Below are 18,946 nucleotides of genomic sequence, written 5' to 3' on the forward strand. Positions count from 1 at the left end.
TTTGACCAAGTTCTCGAGGTTTTTTCATTTGTTCTCACGGTTCTCGCGATATTTAGCGGTCTCATTTAAACCCTCCCCTAACCTTGCATGCCATAACCAGGCTAAATCTTCTATGTTTGAGAGCAGGCATATTGGCCTTCCAATCTTCAAATTTACTTTATAGAGCTTGTTCTTCATTCTCCTGACTCGCATTAATAACTTTCTATTTCTTTCATGGAGTGTTAGTAAGTCTCCGTCCATAACTACTTTAAAACCAATTTCTGTAAGTTGTCTGAGGCTCAATATGTTGCTTTTCAGACTTGGAATGTAGTATACTTAAGAAAAATCTTATGTTCTTGGTTCAGGCATTCCAGCAGTATTGAACCTATGCCTTTAATCTCTACGTGCGACCCGTCACCGAAATGTACTTGCCCCATCACCTTTTCATCTAATTCTCTGAAGTAACTTTGCACACCTATCATGTGGTTGCTTGCCCAGTTGTCTAAGTACCATAGACTTTCATCTTCTGTGGCGTACCTTAGTGGTTCTATGCTTTCTTCGTTTAACAGAACCCTTTCTCGAACAACATTTTCTTCTTGTATTGCCATTATTAATACTGGTGCTTCGTCTTTCCCGACGAGATTCGAGTGTTCTTGTACGACTTCTTTCTCGGACAATCTTTCTTAAAGTGTCCGAACTTCTGACACTTGAAGCACTGGATCTTACTTGGGTCTATTTGATTCCTTCCAAACTTCCTCCAATTTCTAGAGTTTCCACCTCTAGGTCTGTATGAAGATCCTTCGTTTTTAGTGCTTTTCTTGTCTTTATTGTCTTGCCAATTTCCATGCGGTTGGTTGAACCTGCCACGCCCACGGTTTCCGAATGTGTAAACATCAATCTATCTTGACTATCCCCTAGGCTTCCTTTCTTTAACCTTAGCCTCCTCGTAAGTCTTTAACCTTTCGACTGCTTCTTCTACCGTCATTGTGCCTAGATCGGAGTATTGTTCCATGGAGGCGACAATTTGAGTGAACTTGTCTGGCACGGCATTTAAAAGTTTGCGTACCAGATTCGGTTGACTTAGTGTTGTCCCTAATTCACTTGCCCTTGTGACAACGTTGTTTATTTTGCAGAGAAAGAGTCCAAAGTGTCATCTTCTTTCATTTGCATTAACTCGAATTCTAACATTATTGTATGCCAACGAGCCTTTTGTACCTGATCAACGCAACGTGCCTTTTGTACCAATTTGCTACAAACTAAACAAATTTGTACTGGTAAATGATAATTAGACTAGCGGAAGCAATAAACAGAAACAAACACTTATCTGTTTCAAGCTTTAAAATGGCGATGAACGAATAATGGTAGGTTGATAAGATACTTGTCAAAGGTTGAGGGGTCTTCTTGCAAACAAAGGAAACTTGATTCCCTTAAAAAAAGAACAAAAAAGAACGTCTGGTTCTCTTCTTCTTCTTCCTGTGACCTGCTCCCACGAACTTCACAGAAAAAAAATTCAGACAACTCAACTACAGAATTGAAACACTAGGTCTTTGATTTTGGAACCCTAGATGCAATATTTAGCAACAATGGTCTCTAATTTGAAACCCTAGGCGGCAGCAGCTATGCTAGCAGCGGGAAGATAAACGGCAGCGGCGGCGGCTACTGGGTTTCTGAAACCCTAGTCGCGACCTGTAGCGGTGATGATGAACACGTCTTCAATTGGAACCCTAATCCAGACAGATATCTTCTTCTTCACCTCTTTTGCTACTAGCTCGTGTTAATCGATCAAGAGCATGTGCTCTAATACCAGTTGTTAGGTTAGAATATAATTCACATAAACAGTAGAACAATATGTAGCAAGCTCACACACTCACACACTCTAAATCACAAGAACAAGAACATAAGATTTATAATGGTTCGATCAAGCTTGATCTACATCCACTCTCCACAGCTAGTTCTTTCTTTGTATTAGGTGCTCAAAGTGTTACAGTACATGAATGAGAAGTATTTATAGGGGTTACAATTAGGTTACTGAATATAATAATAAGATATACTTCAGGAGTAGTAATATCCCAGGTATTAGTCTAGAGAATGACTAATTCCTCTTCATGAGTGAAATCCTCCATAACCCAACAACAAAAACCCTTCACTACTACAATATCAAGCATTATACGATGTTCAAGATTTTTTTAGACGGTGTTATAATAATAACCCCGTCCTAAAATCAATTCCTCACGCTTTAGACGGTGTTCCCTTTGAACTCCATCTTATGCTTATATATGCAACCTTTAGATGGTGTTTTTGAACACTGTCTTGTATACTCATTCTAACAAAAAAAAATTGTAACACCTCGAAATTTTGTGTCCAATAAAGTGTTGACACGTGTCATGAGTTTACACGTGGTATTAAATACTAAATAAAGGACTAAAGTTGACAAACCTTGAAAGTATGTAAATTCGAGGGTTATAAATGTCAACGAAGGGTAAATATACTGTACGGTAACCCTAAATGATGCTCGTACCTTCAAACGAATAAATCATGGATCGTACGGAGCGAAACGCGGAAGAAAGTGAGGGATTACAAGCTACAGGGGTTAATTGTGTCAACATGTTTAATTTATACCTCTGAGTGACCCTTTGATGAACCCGAGGCTTTGTAACAATAAAATACACTCACTAGAATATACGATATGAATTTCGCGAAGTTCTGTTTTAAAACGAGAAAGTTATGGTCGAATTCGTAAGCAAGGGGTTAAAAGCGTCAATCATAAAAGTTAAGGCTTTTCGGATAGTAATTAAACTAACCAGGGGCTTAACAACGCGGGTAAAAGTCACGAGGCCCTTAATGGTAAATAATCGAGGGCCAAATCGCAAAGTTACCCCTTCGAAACCGAAAGGTTAGGTTAATCATTACAAAAGATTTGAAAATCTTTGAAACCAGCCCTCAGGCGGGCCGCGTAAAGGCAACAAGCAAGTTTATGCAGGCCGCGAGCCACCTGTTATTACGTTGCCTGACATAAGGATCCAGGCGACCCGCGTAAAGGTAAGCCTGATCCTTCACGCGGGCCGCGTACGACATACAGATGCAGAAACTTTGGACAGGTTCAATGATTAAGCTTGTGAACGATCTTGTGAGCATTAATTGAAGCATGGGCGCCCTCTACATGCCCCCTAGCACCCAGGGCCACCTGCTGATCATCCATGATCCAATGTAGGGTGAGTTGTAATGATCTTAAGTCCAAATTTTCACTATAAAAGGACATACATTGCACCAATGTTCATCACACTTCAAACCTGCCTTCTTGTGCATCTATGGAGCTCTCAAGCATCCTTCTAACATCCTTAGTCATGCACCAAGCTTCTGTAAGTGTGTCTACCCTTTTGTGGCTTAGTTTATGCTTAGTTTAGCTTAAAAGTCAATCCGTCGTAACTAACGATTAACTTTGCGATAAATCACAAATGGTCCGGTGGTTTGTCGAATCAAAAGTAGTTACATGTTGGTAATCATGTGGGCTTTAACCCTCAAAAAGGGCACCCTCTGATTCCCACTCTAACTAGTCCAAATGTCGAGTCAAACGTGCTTAGAAAAAGTCAACAGAAACGCTATTTTGCGATTTAATGCATAATCAGTAATGTAGGTGTTGTGTAACATGTTTAAACACTCATAAAACATAATAATAAGTATATTAACAAGTCTAAGCTTGTTTGATCCGACCATTTACCTTTTTGACCCGGTTCGGAGCCGAAAGTCGTAAAGCTTTGACTTTTGCATTGACTTCAGTTCTAACCCGTTAAAGTATGATTTAGTTATGCCTTAGGACTCTCTTAGGACCAGGTTACATGATGGTATAACCCTCTGTGACCGGTTCGTTGTTTGTCCAAGTCTTTTACACACTTCCGTTAAATGCTTAAAAGTTGACCGTAACGCCCTTTCTAAATTAAAACGAGAAATTCGGAGATGTGAAAGAACCATAACCTTAGTTACTGATTTCTAAGCATGTCCCTAAAATTTCACGTCAATCCGAGATCTAGAATAGGAGTTATGCTAAATAGCGTAAATTACGGAAACATTAGTAATTAAATGGCGTAATTAGCATAACGCCTATCTAAACCAAGATTTCGACACCAAACCTTTTACACACTGTTGTAAAATAATATTTGGGGAATTTTAAAGATTTTTAATTATTTTTAACCTGCTCATAACCTGCGGTTATGGCAACGGTTCGGTAAATACCGAATATACCCTTTTCGGCCATAACTTGAGTTCTACAAGGTCTTTTGACCCGATTCCAGTTGCTACTGATTTTAAATAATAAATAAAGTATTTTGGACTTTATAAACTGTTCGGGAAACTCAGATTTCCTGTAGAACTCAGAAACCTCTTTATAAATCTTTAAAATGACCGAAAAACCCCTACGGGGCATAAAATAGATTTAAACTCGTTACGGGCATCATGGAAGGTATCCTACTGATACCACAACCTCTTTAAAGCATATTGACTTAGGAAACCTGTGTAAGGCTCTTGCGGTTACCCGTTGCGCCTTTTGCGCGCACGGTTCGACAAATGTAACTAGTTTACATAAGTTAGCCGAAATGGGTCAAACCATATTGTTTTGACCCCAAATTCCAGAGTCTGATTATTATACCCATATAAAACAAGTCTTCAAACTTGTTGGGTCACAATCACATTCCATTCACGGTTTTCGCCTTTCACGCGATTGAACCGTAACTATCCTTTGAAACTGACCGGTCTAAGCTACGGCTAAATTAAAGACCCGTTGGGATTCTAATAGGTTATTTTTAAACCTCCGTTCCAGAATAGGAGACCAGTAAAAGCTATCTGCAATTTATTTCGATTTAAGGAATTATACTTGCAAAGGTAAATACTTTTAACTTATTTTCCGTTATACGGGCTTGGGTTACGGTACATAGCGTACCGCTTGATCGAGCATCAAATCTCCATCGTTGAGTGGGTAGTTGAATAATTTGATCGGCTCGTTTAAACAGTCTTGTTTACTTAAAGCCTTTGGGGGGTTAATGACCATGTCCCGGATATCCTTGGCATCATCTTACGAGATGGTCACGACCTGAGCACGGGGTGTAGGCGTATACCTGTCAGTGTATAACTCTATATTGTGGTGTGTCTATTGATCTTTAACCCGGACAAGATCCGGGCTACTGAACGCACAAGTAACATGTAATTCGTTCACAAGATTATATACTTAAATAATTCTCCCAAGTTATAAAAGAGTTTGTGCCTTGTGCATCCAAATCAATTTTATTAAACATTTTCCAAAAGTGTCGGTTGAATGTATTTACCAGTGTAAACTAGTGTAAACTGACGTATTTTCCCAAAAAAATTAAATGCAGGTACTAAACGTAATCGGCTGGCTATAGCTCCTTAGCATCTTAAAGAGTCTCGCAAGCTTATGATGCCTTTTGTCTGTTGAACAATACTTTTAATATTTTTGATCCCCCGTGGATACCTTTCGACTATTCGTAATACATTTGATATTACAAACAATGGTTAGAATATAATTATCTTTATGCTTCCGTTGTGCATTCATATATTGTGGTTTGACTATATTGTTGCCAACTACGTCACGTTAATCCCCCACCGGGCCCACCGGTGAGACACATGGAAATCGGGGTGTGACAAAAATTAAAGCCCAAAAACTTCCTCTCATCTCCCAAGCATCTCACCTCTCCTCTCCACCATCTGCTTGCCGCCTGCTCAACCTTACATGGTTCCAGCCCTAATCGACGAACCCTAAACCCTAATCAAACATCATGGTCCCTAAACACATTTGAAGAGGTGATGAAAACCCCTAACCCAGTGGCGGATCTAGAAGAAAATTTCAGGGGTATCCTAAAAAACTTTTACCTATACCCGTTCCTGAGAATTTGAGGGCCCCTGTATCGGCCAGTAAAAATGGGTCCTTAAGTTTTCTTTTACCTAGGTTCATCCTTGTATCGGCCAGTTAAAAACTTTCTTATTCATATATCCGTATAATCTTTTAGATAAAATACTTATATTTTCTTCATGTTTATATAATATTTCTTTATATTTAACAAAAAGACAATTTATTAAATCATATATTTAAAAAGAACTATTTTAATATTTTTTACGTATTATTTTCACTTTTAACCTTTTCATTTTTTTTTGTTATTTAGAAAAAAAATACCATGTATAAGTACTATGTGTGAAAAATATGCCTTTATGTCATTTTTAGGAAATCTCTTGTGATAATAAACAAAAATGAAAAAAATGTAAATAAGTAATGTTTACACAATAAATTAAATAAACTAAATGCTGAAGTTTGACTAAAAATGTAACTTTTGACCTTTGTATAGTATCATTCTTTCCATTTATTATTCCAACTCCCAAGGCTCCTATTATTTTATTATATTAATAAATCTTCATCTTCTTCCTTTTTGAACAATGAACATGAAGCTCCGGCAACCTGGAAATTTCAGTTTTCTTTGAACATAAAATTTCATTCCATTTTAATTTTACCTTCTATATTTAGGGGTATCCTCATAGTTGTTTTAGGGTATTCTCTGTATAAAACCGAAAAAAATACGCTACCGATACGAAGTTGAGCCGTAGCCCGTGCTACGGCTCCTTGAATGCTAGTTCCGCCCCTGCCCTAACCTTCTTTATATGTATCTTGTTGGATTGTGTGCATATCTAGTTTTATATATGTAATATATATATGTATATTCAAGATTATTGGGGATTTGAAATATTTGAAAGCATAATAGTGTTTGAAACAGGTTTGTTATTATCCAGATATTATTATGTTGCAGAGACCCTGTAGAAGGTGCGAGGACAGCCATGGGTTTCATCGTTCTCGATCTTTATCGCGGCTTCAGAATCAGCCCCTTTTATCTCGGTAAATTTTCCCTTTTTGACCTAGATTCGTCATTGAATTTTGTGGATTTGTTGGGAATTTATTTTTTTTGTGATTGAGTTATGAAACCGTGGTTTTGTTTAACTTAAGGTTAAAACATTTACATACATACTCTAATAGTTTACCAGTTAGCTTGTTTTCCTTTTGAGATATAAACATCTAGTTTTAATTATTAGTTCCTTTGTTGTGTCATATAATAACAGGGATTAAGAATGTCCAACCCTTTATCACATTCTAGATTTTATCCTCTAATTAATGTTGCTAATGCTAAAGCTGAAAACGCATCGATGATAAGTGCGTAAGTTTTTTTTCCTTTTTTAAAAAATTTTCTTAGTTGCTCGCATAGTTATTAAAGCGAGCGCCCGGGCGTGCCTAGGCGCAAATAAAGCCCCGGGCCCAACAAATCGCCCTGAGTGCGCCTCGCGCCTTTAATAACTATGCTTCAGGTCATAGTTACCAATGCGAGCGCCCTGAGTGCGCCTCACGCCTTTAATAACTATGGTTGCTTGTGGTTTTGTATATTAATATTGATTGTGTATGTTTATATATATGTGTTTAGGACGCTTTGTGCTCAAGGTGCGCTTGACCCGAAGAAGGTTGAAGGGAAGATTTTGTTGTGCTTAAGGTGAGGCAATATGGGTCGGCTTGACAAGGGCATAGTGGCTGCACGTGCTGGTGCTTCTAACATGATTCTTTGTAACGCTGACGCCAATAAAGATGAAATAATAGCTGATCTTCATGTGCTACCAGCGACACACATCACTATGCTGACGGGCTTTGTCTTTACGCCTACCTTAACTCTACCATGTAACAACCATCATTCCAACATGGGCTGGCCCGACCCAACCCATATTTCCACTTCTATTTATCATTATTTGTTGAGCTGCTACTTCCTTGGATACACTACTTAATATACAACCAATTGTTAAACTAAAATATCAAACATGAGAAGGCATCACATATTCCATGTCATAAAAAAATTATAGCTCACTTAATCCAGACTTATAGCATCACTGTTAGTGTCTTTTTGTTAATATTCACAAGTCACTAATACTAAGATTTGTTATGTATATTTTATCTCTTTTTCCATGATAATATTCATAATATTTAATGTTTTAGATTCTCTTTGCTTTAATGATGAAGTAATATCTCAATAAACTAATCTTGTTGCAGATAACTAAGGTGTATGTGAAGTTTTTTTCTCTCATGGGAAGTAAATGGAACAAGGCAACGCAGTTGAACAACTTTATTTTATATGTCATGGTGAGCTGGTATAATTTCCTTTTCTATAATAGTATTTGAAGTGTTTTGTTTAATTAATTATTTATTGCTTATATATGGGTTATAAATTATAAATGACTTTTGTTTTCCTTAAAAGACTTGCATGAAACGGGTTGCTAGAAACTGCTTAAATGTTTGTCATAAAAACATGACACACAAATGCATGTCATGTTAATTTTATGACTCCTCAATCAACGACACGCTTTTGCGTGTCATAATTACCGTTTTATGACACACAGTGTGCGTCAAGAAATGTGTATTTTCTAGTAGTGACATTTTTTACTGTTTTAGATTTATCATGTGACAAACTTTATGATTATAATTTATTCTTGCATGTTTAAGTGATCAATTGCAGAACCATGCACTACAAGAAATCCAAGTATTAGCGGCGACACTTTTAGCGGCGACATCTAAAAAGTCGCCGCTAAAGGTCTGGATCCGGGTGAAAGGCTTTACAAAAGATCTGGACCGTTGTTTGCTTATCTGATCCAATGACTAGGGTTTATCCCAATAAAGCATCTCTAAAAAGCTCACAATCCATTTTAGCGGCAATGTTCCCTCCAAGATGAAATCTGCACACAGCTCTCACACCACAACTCACCACGCCGTCGCCGGAAAACCTTGAGTCTGCCGGAGCATCGCCGCACCACCTTGATTCTGCTGGAGCACCGCCGCACCACCTTCACTCTGCCGGAGCACTGTCATCTCTTTTCGCCTTAATCTCCGACGCCACTCGACGGTACGTATAATCCATCCGAATTTCTTTGCAATTTCAGTGCATATGTTGATAATTTGTGTAGTTTTTTGCCAACAATGAAACTGTAAAGTAGATGACTTGAAAGAGGAAGACAAACAAACATACTAACCCTAAATTTACAGTATGTAATTTATGGTTTTCTATGTGGGTATTTGAAACTGGAAGATAATCATATACTGTAAATACATATACTGTATTTGGAATGTGGGTTTTTTATTTGCGTCGGGTCATGGGTCAAAATGGGTGTTCGGGTTCGGGTCAGAACGGGTATCGGGTTGGGTCGGGTTGGTTAAAAAAATGTCTTTTAAAAAAAGTGATTGTATATCAAGGGTTAATTTTGTCGGGTTAAAACGGGTCTGGGTTGGTAACATTCGAATAATGTAATTATGTTCAATTTGATTTGTGGCTTAGCATTCATGTCTTCGAGTGAGGTTTGTTGTTGAGGAATTTAGGATGTATTTGAGACTGATTGTTGAACTAACGATCGTGTAGGTGTTGATTGATTAGTATTGTATGTTTTCGTTACGTTGTTTGCTATAAATGATACGTTTTAGCGATTTTATGATTGCACTTATGTTCCGCTTGATATGTAGTTCACTATTCATGTTTAGATTTAGCTGATAATTGATAGTCTCCCTGATTTCTTTTTGTAATCTGTGATATTATCTATTAGTGCTGTTTGGGACAATCTTTGTGTTTAACTTGTTATGGTTATGCTTTTAGTCTTTTGATAAGCAACTAGGGGTGTTCAACAAGCTCGCGGCTCGCTCCAAGCTCGCTCGAAAATAGCTCGAAAAAAGCTCGGCTCGAAATTGGCTCGGTTTCAAACGAGTCGGCTCGGCTCGGCTCGGTTTGTAAACGAGCCGAGCCCGAGCTAGGCCTGGCTCGGCTCGTGAGCTCGTGAGCTGCTCGAAATATTTTATTATATATATATATGTGTGTGTGTTAGTTTTAAATGTATTAAACCTAATCTAGATAAAAAAAAAAAAAGATTGCATACTCTGTTTCCTCTAGTAATGCTGTTTCCTCTAGTATGAAGTTGTGAAGCTTCATAATTGCTCACAACATCTTCCACCATTTAAACGTAATAGTGTAGTTTGTCGAGCACTATAATATTTTTTTGTCTACAATATTGTTTTTGTCTATTATAAATCCATTTTACTAACTAATCAGCCATTACAGTTAACAAAAATCAATACAGTTGGTACATGGTTATTAGTCCCAAACCTCTAGCCATGGAAATGTTGGATCAAAAAGGTGCCATAAATATTTGCATTTTTGTTTTGAGTCACAGTGGATAATTGTAGTCTGGAACTTGCAAGTAAAATCCCAAACTATTTATTGTCCCAAGCTCGATTTTTATTTGGAGCTCGAGCCGAGCCAGCTCGTTTTAGGTTCGAGCCGAGCTCGAGCCAGCCTTGGCTCGGCTCGTTAACAGCCCTATAAGCAACGCTGTATTCGTGTTCTAATTTCTAAATTAACTGAAACCTATAGTTTGTTTCTGGTAATTTATGCTGCCTATGTGTTTGAATTCAAGTTGTATGTGAGTGTGGTCATTGAATTAATGATCATGTAGGTGTTAATTGACTGGTACATCATGGCTGATGTAATGCCACATGGCCATGGCGGTGATGGTGCGGATGAGCCACCTCCCGGGGGTTTTGGGCGAAGAGGTCATCACGAGGAGGACCGTAAGTGTTATTGTAACTTATTTATTCACTATATTTATTCATTTGTTATAAAAAATGTATTATGAGTAACTAACTATTTATTATATATGTAGTTGTCCCAAAGAAGAAAACGAGGGGAAAGGCAAAAAATAAAAAACTTTTGCAGGCGAATAAGACGGGAGGGCTTGTTTCAATCCCTTTTGATAGACTCGCGACATATACCCCGGTTGGTGAACCTTGTGATATGTTCAGTCGAGAGGTAGGGATTTATATGTGGGGAAACATGGCATTTGATAAGTACTCTTATGCTCAAGTTTCTGCTGCTGAAAAGAATGCCATGGAACAACATCTCAGAGTACATGTTTAGTTTAAGTTATTTTATATGTTCTTGGTTTATGATTCTTTTTTAGTTGACTAACTAACTTTTGTTTAATTCCTAGCGGCGCTTCAATTTTGAGGAAATTGAGCGGGATTGCGAACGTAATCAGCTGAAGGGTGGCATCCAGTCGGTCTACATGAAGCGATACAGAGACCGGAAGAGTATGGCAAAAAGGGAGTTTATTGATTTAGGAAAGCGGCATGATAATTTAGAGACTATAAGGGACACTCCCCCCACGGGTATGGGTGTGGAAAATTGGAGGAAGACTATAGACCTTTTCAGTGATCCGAAATATATAAAAAGGTGTGAAGTTAACAAAAAAAATCGTGAAAAGCAACAGTTCGCAAACCGCGGGGGGTCAGCATCATATAGCAGCTGGTCTTTTAAAAAGGTAATGGTTTATACATATAAGTGTTTATTCAATATATCATCTAATTTTTAATGTTTGACAGAATGTTGAAGCTTTGGATACGTACGCTCATGCTCATACTCTACCAGATGGGACTTTTGCCAGCCCGTTGGAAGAGGAGAATTTTGTAAGTGTTTATTTAAAGTGTATATATATATATATATATTTAAGAATTCGAATCGACATATTATATATATAATATGTCGATTCGAATTTTGTAAATGTTTACAAAGAATTTTCGCAATAGGATGTCGATTCGTGTTGTTGCTTTCAACAGTAACGAAACGACCAATCCGCACGCTAGTTATCGAGTTCGTGTATATTCATGGGTTGTCCTTCAATTATCTTTGTAAAATACAGAACCTATTAAAAGAAGAATTTGAAAGACAAAGGACCCAAAATAACCCATTCTTGGAAGATGAGGGTGAACTCGGTGAAAGTAGTGCGCCTGCCATTAGTAATGTTCAAGTTTTTGAAAAGGTGCTTGGTGCTCGGCGCGGAATTTATAGGGGACATGGGCGTAAACCTTCTTTATCTTCAGCCTCGAGTGACGTGAGTCCTCATGAGAAGGAGAAGACACGTCCGCAATTTTCAGAGGTAACACACCCACGTTTCAAATCATTGCGATTTTAATCCACATGATTAACTGCCATCGACTTTGATTGTTAATTACTGATAGTTAAATCACAATTAACAACTGTTAATTACTGAATTATCGATTACAAAAAAAAGATTGTTTTGGTTTGGGCCGGATTGGGTTCGGGTTGAAACTGGTTCGGGTCAGAATGGGTTCGGGTCGGATTAAGCGTCAGTCACAGATAACGTTTAAGAGTCAGTCACATTTTGTTGGATTTTTATATATAAATTCTGAAAAAAATAATAAAAACATGAGTTGGACGCTGAAACCAGTAGATGTGTAAAACCCGAATATTAACAAGAACCAACAGTCTTTTAACTTATTAATGTTATGTATCATCACCAAAAAATAAAGAAACAACATATCCTAAGTTGAAATTGCATAAACCCGAATATATGCCTTTTAATAATATTAAGCGCTTCGGCAAGTGTTTAAATTGTTAAACTAATACTGTATATCTTATTTTGTAGGAATATTTTGACGAATTGTTTGAAGACCCGAGATTTATGGAACGACTGTACCAAGCTATGGATAAGAAGAGATCAAGAAAAGACAACAAAAATGACACGGACGAGGAGGGAGAATGATGTATTTTGTATTGAACTTAGGGGTTTCAAAACTTTAACTTAATCAAACAAAATACTTTTGTTGTAGTTTTATGTTTAAAACTTGGTTTGTTTGAAGAATTGTTTGAATTATTGTTTGCGTATGGAAAATTAAAAGAAACAGCAGGTTACGGTTATTTGCAAAAACTGGGATTAAGCGAGAAAAAAAAAAGAAATAATTGGTTTTTTGACTTTTAGCGGGGACATTGTCGTCGCAAATGATATTTGCTGATGTGTCATATATGGCTTTAGCGACCATAGAAGTCGTCGCTAAAACAAAGGAATTAGCGGCGACAAATACTATTAGCGGCGACATGACAAGCATTAGCAACGGTTCATTAGCGGCGACTCAATAGCGGCGACAAGTCGCCGCTAATACTATTAGCGGCGACAATTGGGAGTATTAGCGGCGACAAAAGTCGCCGCTATTGCCAGAATTCTTTGTAGTGATGAAGCATACACTGTAAATGTGGTTGCTAGTTTTTTATCTTCATACAAGGTACTTTAAATCTTATCATAAATTATAATCACTTTGTTTATTTATTTTAATCTAGCTGCTTTTGTAACTATGAATCTTATTAGGATCATTTGGAGCCTGCTATTGCCAATTTGAGGAAGCTGCTACAGAGCTTGAAAGTGTACATTGTGATTGCTTCATACTTCATTATACTCCCTTTATACATTAAAAGTGTCCTAATAAGAATTATGAAGCATTGGTGAAAGTCATCTTATAAGTTGCATTAGTACACTAAATATTCCAAAACGCACAAAATCATTTTATCTAGAGTAAAATGCCATTTTCATCCTTGGGGTTTGGTCAGTTATCGACTTTCTTCCAAAGGTTTGTTTTTTCGTATTTGGGTTCAAAAGGTTTGAAATGTTGCCATTTTCATCTAGCTCATTAACTCAATCCATTTTTCTCCGTTAAGTCACATGTATTTCTGTCTTTTTGTTAACTTAAAGGGCAATTCAGTCTAGCGAATTCGGTCAGGGCTATTTTAACTGCTTGTACATAAAATGAAAAATACCGAATTGCCCTTTAAGTTAACAATAAGGCGAAAGTACCTATGACTTAAAGGAGAAAAATGGATGGAGTTAACGAGCCGGATGAAAATGGAAAGATTTCAAACCATTTGAATCCAGATACGGAAAAACAAACCTTTGGGCGAAAGTCGCAAAACTGGCGAAACCTCAGGGATGACATTTTACTCAAGTATTTAACCGATTTGATCATGAGTATAGCATAATGCAATAGGGCTTATATGGTAATGTTCTGATAATGTGGAATAGCATAATGTAATAAGTTTGAATAACTGATAGTTTACTAGAGTGCATCCCAACTTAATATATGGCAGACGCAAGTTTGTAAGCTTTCAGATTTTCCATCTCTTGGTCCAGACTGATCCCAAGTATGTTACCATCCAAGGTTTCATTTAATTGGTTGTTTTATGTTTGACTTAAACAAAAATTCGAACTAGTTAACGTTTATGTGTATAGATGTATACATCAATAGTTTGGTATGTATTGGGGAAAATTGGATATGGCAGTAAAATGAAATTTTGATTTGATTTGATTTGAAAATGTTCCATTGGTAAGCTTGATGTATTTCTGGAAAACGTTTTTTGTTTTTGTAAATGTTTTTTTTTTTTTTTTCAGCAGATGTTTATAAGACGGTGTTAAAAAATATTTGTTTTAATTAATATTTGAGATATTAAAAGACGGTGTTCATCAAGTTTAAGCCGGTGTTAAAATGGGTGCTTTAAGACGGTGTTGAAAACACCGTCTTAAACGTCTAAAAATATGTTTTGTAGTAGTGCTTGTAGTATGGACGTGTACATGTATCCCCTTACTAAGTTGCTTACTTGCAATCAGTAATTCATTGAAACATATATAAACTATCATCATAGGATAAATGCATCTTCGGTTTCAGTTTTTAACAACTTCCAATAGCTTACACGGTAATTCGCATTTAAAAGTGATAATACTCTCAGGGGTTGTTTGTTTACCTCTTAATGAGACTCTTAATGGTTCAGACCTCTTACCTCTTACTGGTTCAACACTTAATGGTTCAGACTGTTTTGATTCACGAGCAGATGTCTGAATAGTTCAGATATTTACCTCTGAATGATTAATATTTATACAGAGTCTGAATGGTTAAGATTTATACAGAGTCTGAATGGTTAAGACCTCTAATCTGAATTGGTCAGACATTTGCCTCTAAACGGTTAAGCATTATACAGGCTCTTAATGATTCAGGCCTCTTACTAATTCAGCACTTAATGGTTCAGACCTCTTACTGATTCAGTACTTAATGGTTCAGACCTCTTACTATTTCAACACTTAACCATTCAGATGCTGCTAAACAGTCCATCATATCTTATAGGTGTAACTTTACATAATAGTGCCACTTAAGTCACTTAGTTATTTTGCTCCTCTAAAGTCACTTGACATAAAAAATCTATTTTAGAGATATAGCTCTCTAGATAACATTTGACTAATTCCGTTTTAGCTCAAATTTGCCACTAGTACTCATAAAAGTTATAATAATACTAGACCAAATTGTACAAAAACTACTTTTATTTTGACAAAACTTACCATATATCATTGTTAAGCAACGGGTCAACACTTAACAAATAAAAGAAGCCCTGATCATATCCATCTGCCGTTGCAATTCAGTTCAGATATAAGCAAATATGAAATCTTCATATATTCTAATATTCCCATTTTCATGCACCCAACAACAAACAAATAGGTATCTGCCTTTGCAAGTCAAATCATTACTCAATAACCAATAAGGTTTTTACCTCCTAATTGGCTTTAGAAACAGACCCACTGCTTGTTAAATATTTGTTCAGTATTTTAATTACATCCAAATATAAAGAATAATTTTTTTTGAAGAGGGAATTTTGAGATCAGGAATCAGACCTCTTACAAGAAAGTTAAGACAAGAAATTTAGTTGCTTGCAAGGATTCTTTTTTTTTTCTTTTTCAACGGCCAACGGAATCAATCCCGAGCACTCTCGAGACACTCACTGGACCAAACAGACTACTCATAGAGTAATTAACCCGAGTCCACCACCAATTCCAGGGAAAACCCATTTTCAGTAGACCGGGAGATGGTGAGATACACTGGTTGCGGGTCAACCCCTTAGCACGCTGTTCAGCAGTGGTCGTTTCCTCAGCAACTTCCCACTAGGCTGCTGTTCGACACCAACCCGATTGACTATAAAAAAAACCCAACAATATTACCCGGCTCAAAATTAACAGCGTTTGTGTCGTTTCGAAAGCATGCTATTGGAGATTTTATTACTAGATTAAGGCATATATACCTGCAGGCATTGGCAAAACATAGTAGTACGAGTTATGTATTGGATAGCACAGTTATAACAGCATAACTGTTTCAAGGCAATATGATGCATGCTGGACAAGAGCAGTTGTTTGTAGTCTAGAAAGCATGCTATAGGAGAAATTGAACCACACACACATTGCAATTTCATGCTACGTCAAGTAAAATACCAGAAGGAAAAGGATGCATACGTTTATAAAACAAGTTGACAAACTCTTCTGATTCGGCTTTGGTCTAATCAAATCCAAATTTCACTTCCTCTTTTTGGAAGTTCTTCACATTGACAGTCAGCAGGCCCAAATCTAATTTTGATTTAAAATGAGCCTTTTCAAAGTTACCACACCGTGGTAGCTGCTGGTAGTACTTATAGTAGATGCCCTTCTCGTTGTTTTTAGCTACTAATATGAATCTATTCTTCACATCGACCCGCATATCAATGTCTGCTTCATTACCCAAGCCACACACAGGGAATTCAATTTCAAGCTCATCAGGTGTATACTTTGTCCACCTTTTCTGGGTGGGAGCCCATTTGAATGTCCATTTATTTAACCTGGTGAATATCCTAGAAGTCCAACCTACAAATAGAATAATTGTTTAACTAAATTAAAAAGGCAAATTGGATTTAAATAATCCCAACTTGCTCAATTTGGCCGATAATAATCCCAACTCGGTTATTGGCCGATAATAATCCCAACTCGGTTATTGGCCGATAATAATCCAAACTGGTCCACTTTTGGCCGATAATAGTCCGCCGTTAAAAATAGCTTAACGGAGTTAAGCTTTTTTCCGAATTACAAACCGATGTTTTATGGATTTTGATCAGAACGAGGATACGAGTTGATTGATATAAAATTGACCTCGAAATACTGCCCCAAACAACGAAAACGGTGCTTCAATTCGGGTGTTTAAACTTTCAATTAACAAAAATCAAATCGTTTGAAGCACCGTTTCGAGGTAAGTTTTACATAAATCGAATCGTATCATCGTTCTGATCAAAATCCATAAAACATCGGTTTGTAATTCGGAAAAAAGCTTAACTCCGTTAAGCTATTTTTAACGGTGGACTATTATCGGCCAAAAGTGGACCAGTTCGAATTATTATCAGCCAATAACTGCCAATAACTGAGTTGGGATTATTATCGGCTAAATTGAGCAAGTTGGGATTATTTGAATCCAATTTGCCAATTAAAAATGTTAAATACAATAATGGGAGGGTCGGTTGGAAAAAGAGTCTGCGGACATTTAAGTAAAAAGGGATGAATTACAAAGATGTGGAAAGAAAGTGACATTCGTACGATGGAAGGAATTGTTGTATTTTAAATATGTCATGAGGTGAACCACATATGATTTGTGTTCGGATGTTTTCCAATCTAATTCCAATTATGTTGGATTCCATAAAACAATCGGCCCCTATATAAGTTGTTGAAAGAAAAACAAGACGTACCATCGCTTCCTTGGAGAGAACATGTTCGTTTAGATATGAAATCAACGATGATGCTAGAGATGATGTTAGAGAGGATGCTAGAGAGGATGTTAGTCTTGGTGTCCACACTGGGAACGGTTATCCTAAACAATCCATCTTGCAATTCTGTCTTGATCATATTACGCTTTGTCTTGAAGTACTCTGGTAAACGTATGCCTGTAATATACTGCACCATGTTCGTTTTCGTTTTTGTTTTTCCTTCAATGAACAAAGTGCCGTATTTTACAAAGGACTTGACGTCCTCTATCTTGAGTTCAGGCATGTTTAAGAATAATACGCATCCGCCTCCCCTGGTGAACTCCATTTTCTGGGGTCCAGGCGTTAGGCTCATGTGGAGGCTTTTCGCGGTCTTCTCCTTATACATTGTGAATGAATCATACCGCAGTGGGCAATACAGGTTGACTACAAGTGGTCGAGCAATAGTCATAATAACTGAAACAATTAAACAGGTTTGATGATGAGAACAATGTCCAAAACTCTACTTTAGTTAAAGATAAGATAGCAAGCAAGCATCTACCAGAGGGGATGCTAGAAAAAAAAGGAAAGTGAATCTAGATCCAAGAGTATAGTAGATGTTGGTGAAGAAGTTAGTCTTTTTCAATTCTATGCGATCAAGCTTGGGCAGGGTGACCTCAAACATTCCATCTTGAGGCATCTCTGTGTTGATTATACAAGTGTTGTTGTAAACGAAGTTATTCGGCAACCCCATGAATGCATGGTAGGTTACTTTAGGTAGTCTACCACCGTAATAGCTTTCTTCATATTTTTGGCCTTGGATGGACAGCAAAGACCTGGTTTCTTCAACACATGCCTTGACATGCTCCTTTTTCACTCCAGGCATGTTTACGAATAACGAAAGGCTTTCATCGGTCTCTGTCTTTGCCAGTCCAGGAATATTAAATTTGAAGTACTTGGCTTCATCCACAATGAATGATACTGAAGCGAATGACATGGAGGGCTTTATCCGTGATTGATCAGATACACCTAAAATGTTATTCATAATAAAACAGAGAACACGCAATTAATAGCTAATTAAGGAGAAAGTAAACCACACACACGTACCGGTACTATAGCTTCTTAAGCCATTGCGTGAACGCAGAGAAGCTCCGGCGTCATATAAACACTTTTTCAGGTACCCAGTAGATCTTCTTGCGAGGCATAGCATCTCCATCGCTCCCAGTTGATTGATTGATTGATTCAACCTATCTCTCTATCTTTACTAGGGTTAATTCGAGGGGAGGAAGAGGAAGAAACCTCGCATTATTATATTGAGGGAAAAAGAGGCACCAGAGGACTTCAGCCCAACAATTTTCGTACATAGTATGATATGTGGGCCTTTTTAAACATATATTTATATAAGGCGTGGATCTAATTCAACTTGGGACGAATTAAAAACGCAAGTGATCATGGGCTTTGAGACATGTTGTGCATGGAAAAATAAAACCCTAGTGATATTGGCTGGACATACGTGGATGACAAGGAATCATTAT

General features: G+C 37.2%; 3 protein-coding genes across 6 annotated transcripts; 1 reads left to right on the forward strand and 2 right to left on the reverse strand.

Moving 5' to 3' along the window:
* Positions 1-5,642: 5,642 nt before the first annotated feature.
* On the forward strand, positions 5,643-12,764 carry LOC110916016. 4 transcript variants are annotated; one of them, XM_035985972.1, is made up of 12 exons: positions 5,643-5,790; positions 6,769-6,871; positions 7,093-7,187; positions 7,449-7,514; positions 8,063-8,160; positions 8,513-8,909; positions 10,504-10,618; positions 10,711-10,952; positions 11,038-11,367; positions 11,429-11,512; positions 11,746-11,982; positions 12,493-12,764. In XM_035985972.1, exons 7-12 carry the CDS (start codon positions 10,525-10,527, stop codon positions 12,607-12,609), a joined length of 1,104 nt encoding a protein of 367 aa, XP_035841865.1. In that variant the 5' UTR covers positions 5,643-5,790; positions 6,769-6,871; positions 7,093-7,187; positions 7,449-7,514; positions 8,063-8,160; positions 8,513-8,909; positions 10,504-10,524; the 3' UTR covers positions 12,610-12,764. The 4 variants fall into 4 exon arrangements, with proteins under 4 accessions (XP_035841865.1, XP_022016461.1, XP_035841864.1 ...); XM_022160769.2 differs by lacking the exon at positions 7,093-7,187 and having other exon boundaries at positions 6,786-6,871; positions 7,449-7,696; positions 8,063-8,152; XM_035985971.1 differs by lacking the exon at positions 7,093-7,187 and having other exon boundaries at positions 6,786-6,871.
* A 3,443-nt stretch (positions 12,765-16,207) lies between these two features.
* LOC118487935 lies at positions 16,208-17,820 on the reverse strand. The gene is made up of 2 exons (XM_035984823.1): positions 17,418-17,820; positions 16,208-16,548 (listed from the first exon to the last, which is right to left on the reverse strand). Exons 1-2 carry the CDS (start codon positions 17,818-17,820, stop codon positions 16,208-16,210), a joined length of 744 nt encoding a protein of 247 aa, XP_035840716.1.
* Positions 17,821-17,943: 123 nt separating this feature from the next.
* Positions 17,944-18,731, reverse strand: LOC118487936. The gene is made up of 2 exons (XM_035984824.1): positions 18,519-18,731; positions 17,944-18,440 (listed from the first exon to the last, which is right to left on the reverse strand). Exons 1-2 carry the CDS (start codon positions 18,625-18,627, stop codon positions 17,944-17,946), a joined length of 606 nt encoding a protein of 201 aa, XP_035840717.1. The 5' UTR covers positions 18,628-18,731.
* Between the last annotated feature and the right edge of the window lie 215 nt (positions 18,732-18,946).

The sequence above is a fragment of the Helianthus annuus genome, chromosome 16, assembly GCF_002127325.2.
Source record: "Helianthus annuus cultivar XRQ/B chromosome 16, HanXRQr2.0-SUNRISE, whole genome shotgun sequence".
Taxonomy (NCBI): domain Eukaryota; kingdom Viridiplantae; phylum Streptophyta; class Magnoliopsida; order Asterales; family Asteraceae; genus Helianthus; species Helianthus annuus.

Excerpts from the sequence above, each read along its gene's own strand:
- LOC118487936 (XM_035984824.1), bottom strand. The coding sequence starts at position 18,627 with ATGGAGATGCTATGCCTCGCAAGAAGATCTACTGGGTACCTGAAAAAG. Across the intron at positions 18,441-18,518 it reads CTTAAGAAGCTATAGTACCG|GTGTATCTGATCAATCACGG; the intron begins GTACGTGTGTGT and ends ATAACATTTTAG.
- LOC110916016 (XM_035985972.1), top strand. The coding sequence starts at position 10,525 with ATGGCTGATGTAATGCCACATGGCCATGGCGGTGATGGTGCGGATGAG. Across the intron at positions 10,619-10,710 it reads AGGTCATCACGAGGAGGACC|TTGTCCCAAAGAAGAAAACG; the intron begins GTAAGTGTTATT and ends TTATATATGTAG. Across the intron at positions 11,513-11,745 it reads CGTTGGAAGAGGAGAATTTT|AACCTATTAAAAGAAGAATT; the intron begins GTAAGTGTTTAT and ends TGTAAAATACAG.
- LOC118487935 (XM_035984823.1), bottom strand. The coding sequence starts at position 17,820 with ATGTATAAGGAGAAGACCGCGAAAAGCCTCCACATGAGCCTAACGCCT. Across the intron at positions 16,549-17,417 it reads TTCTCTCCAAGGAAGCGATG|GTTGGACTTCTAGGATATTC; the intron begins GTACGTCTTGTT and ends TTCTATTTGTAG.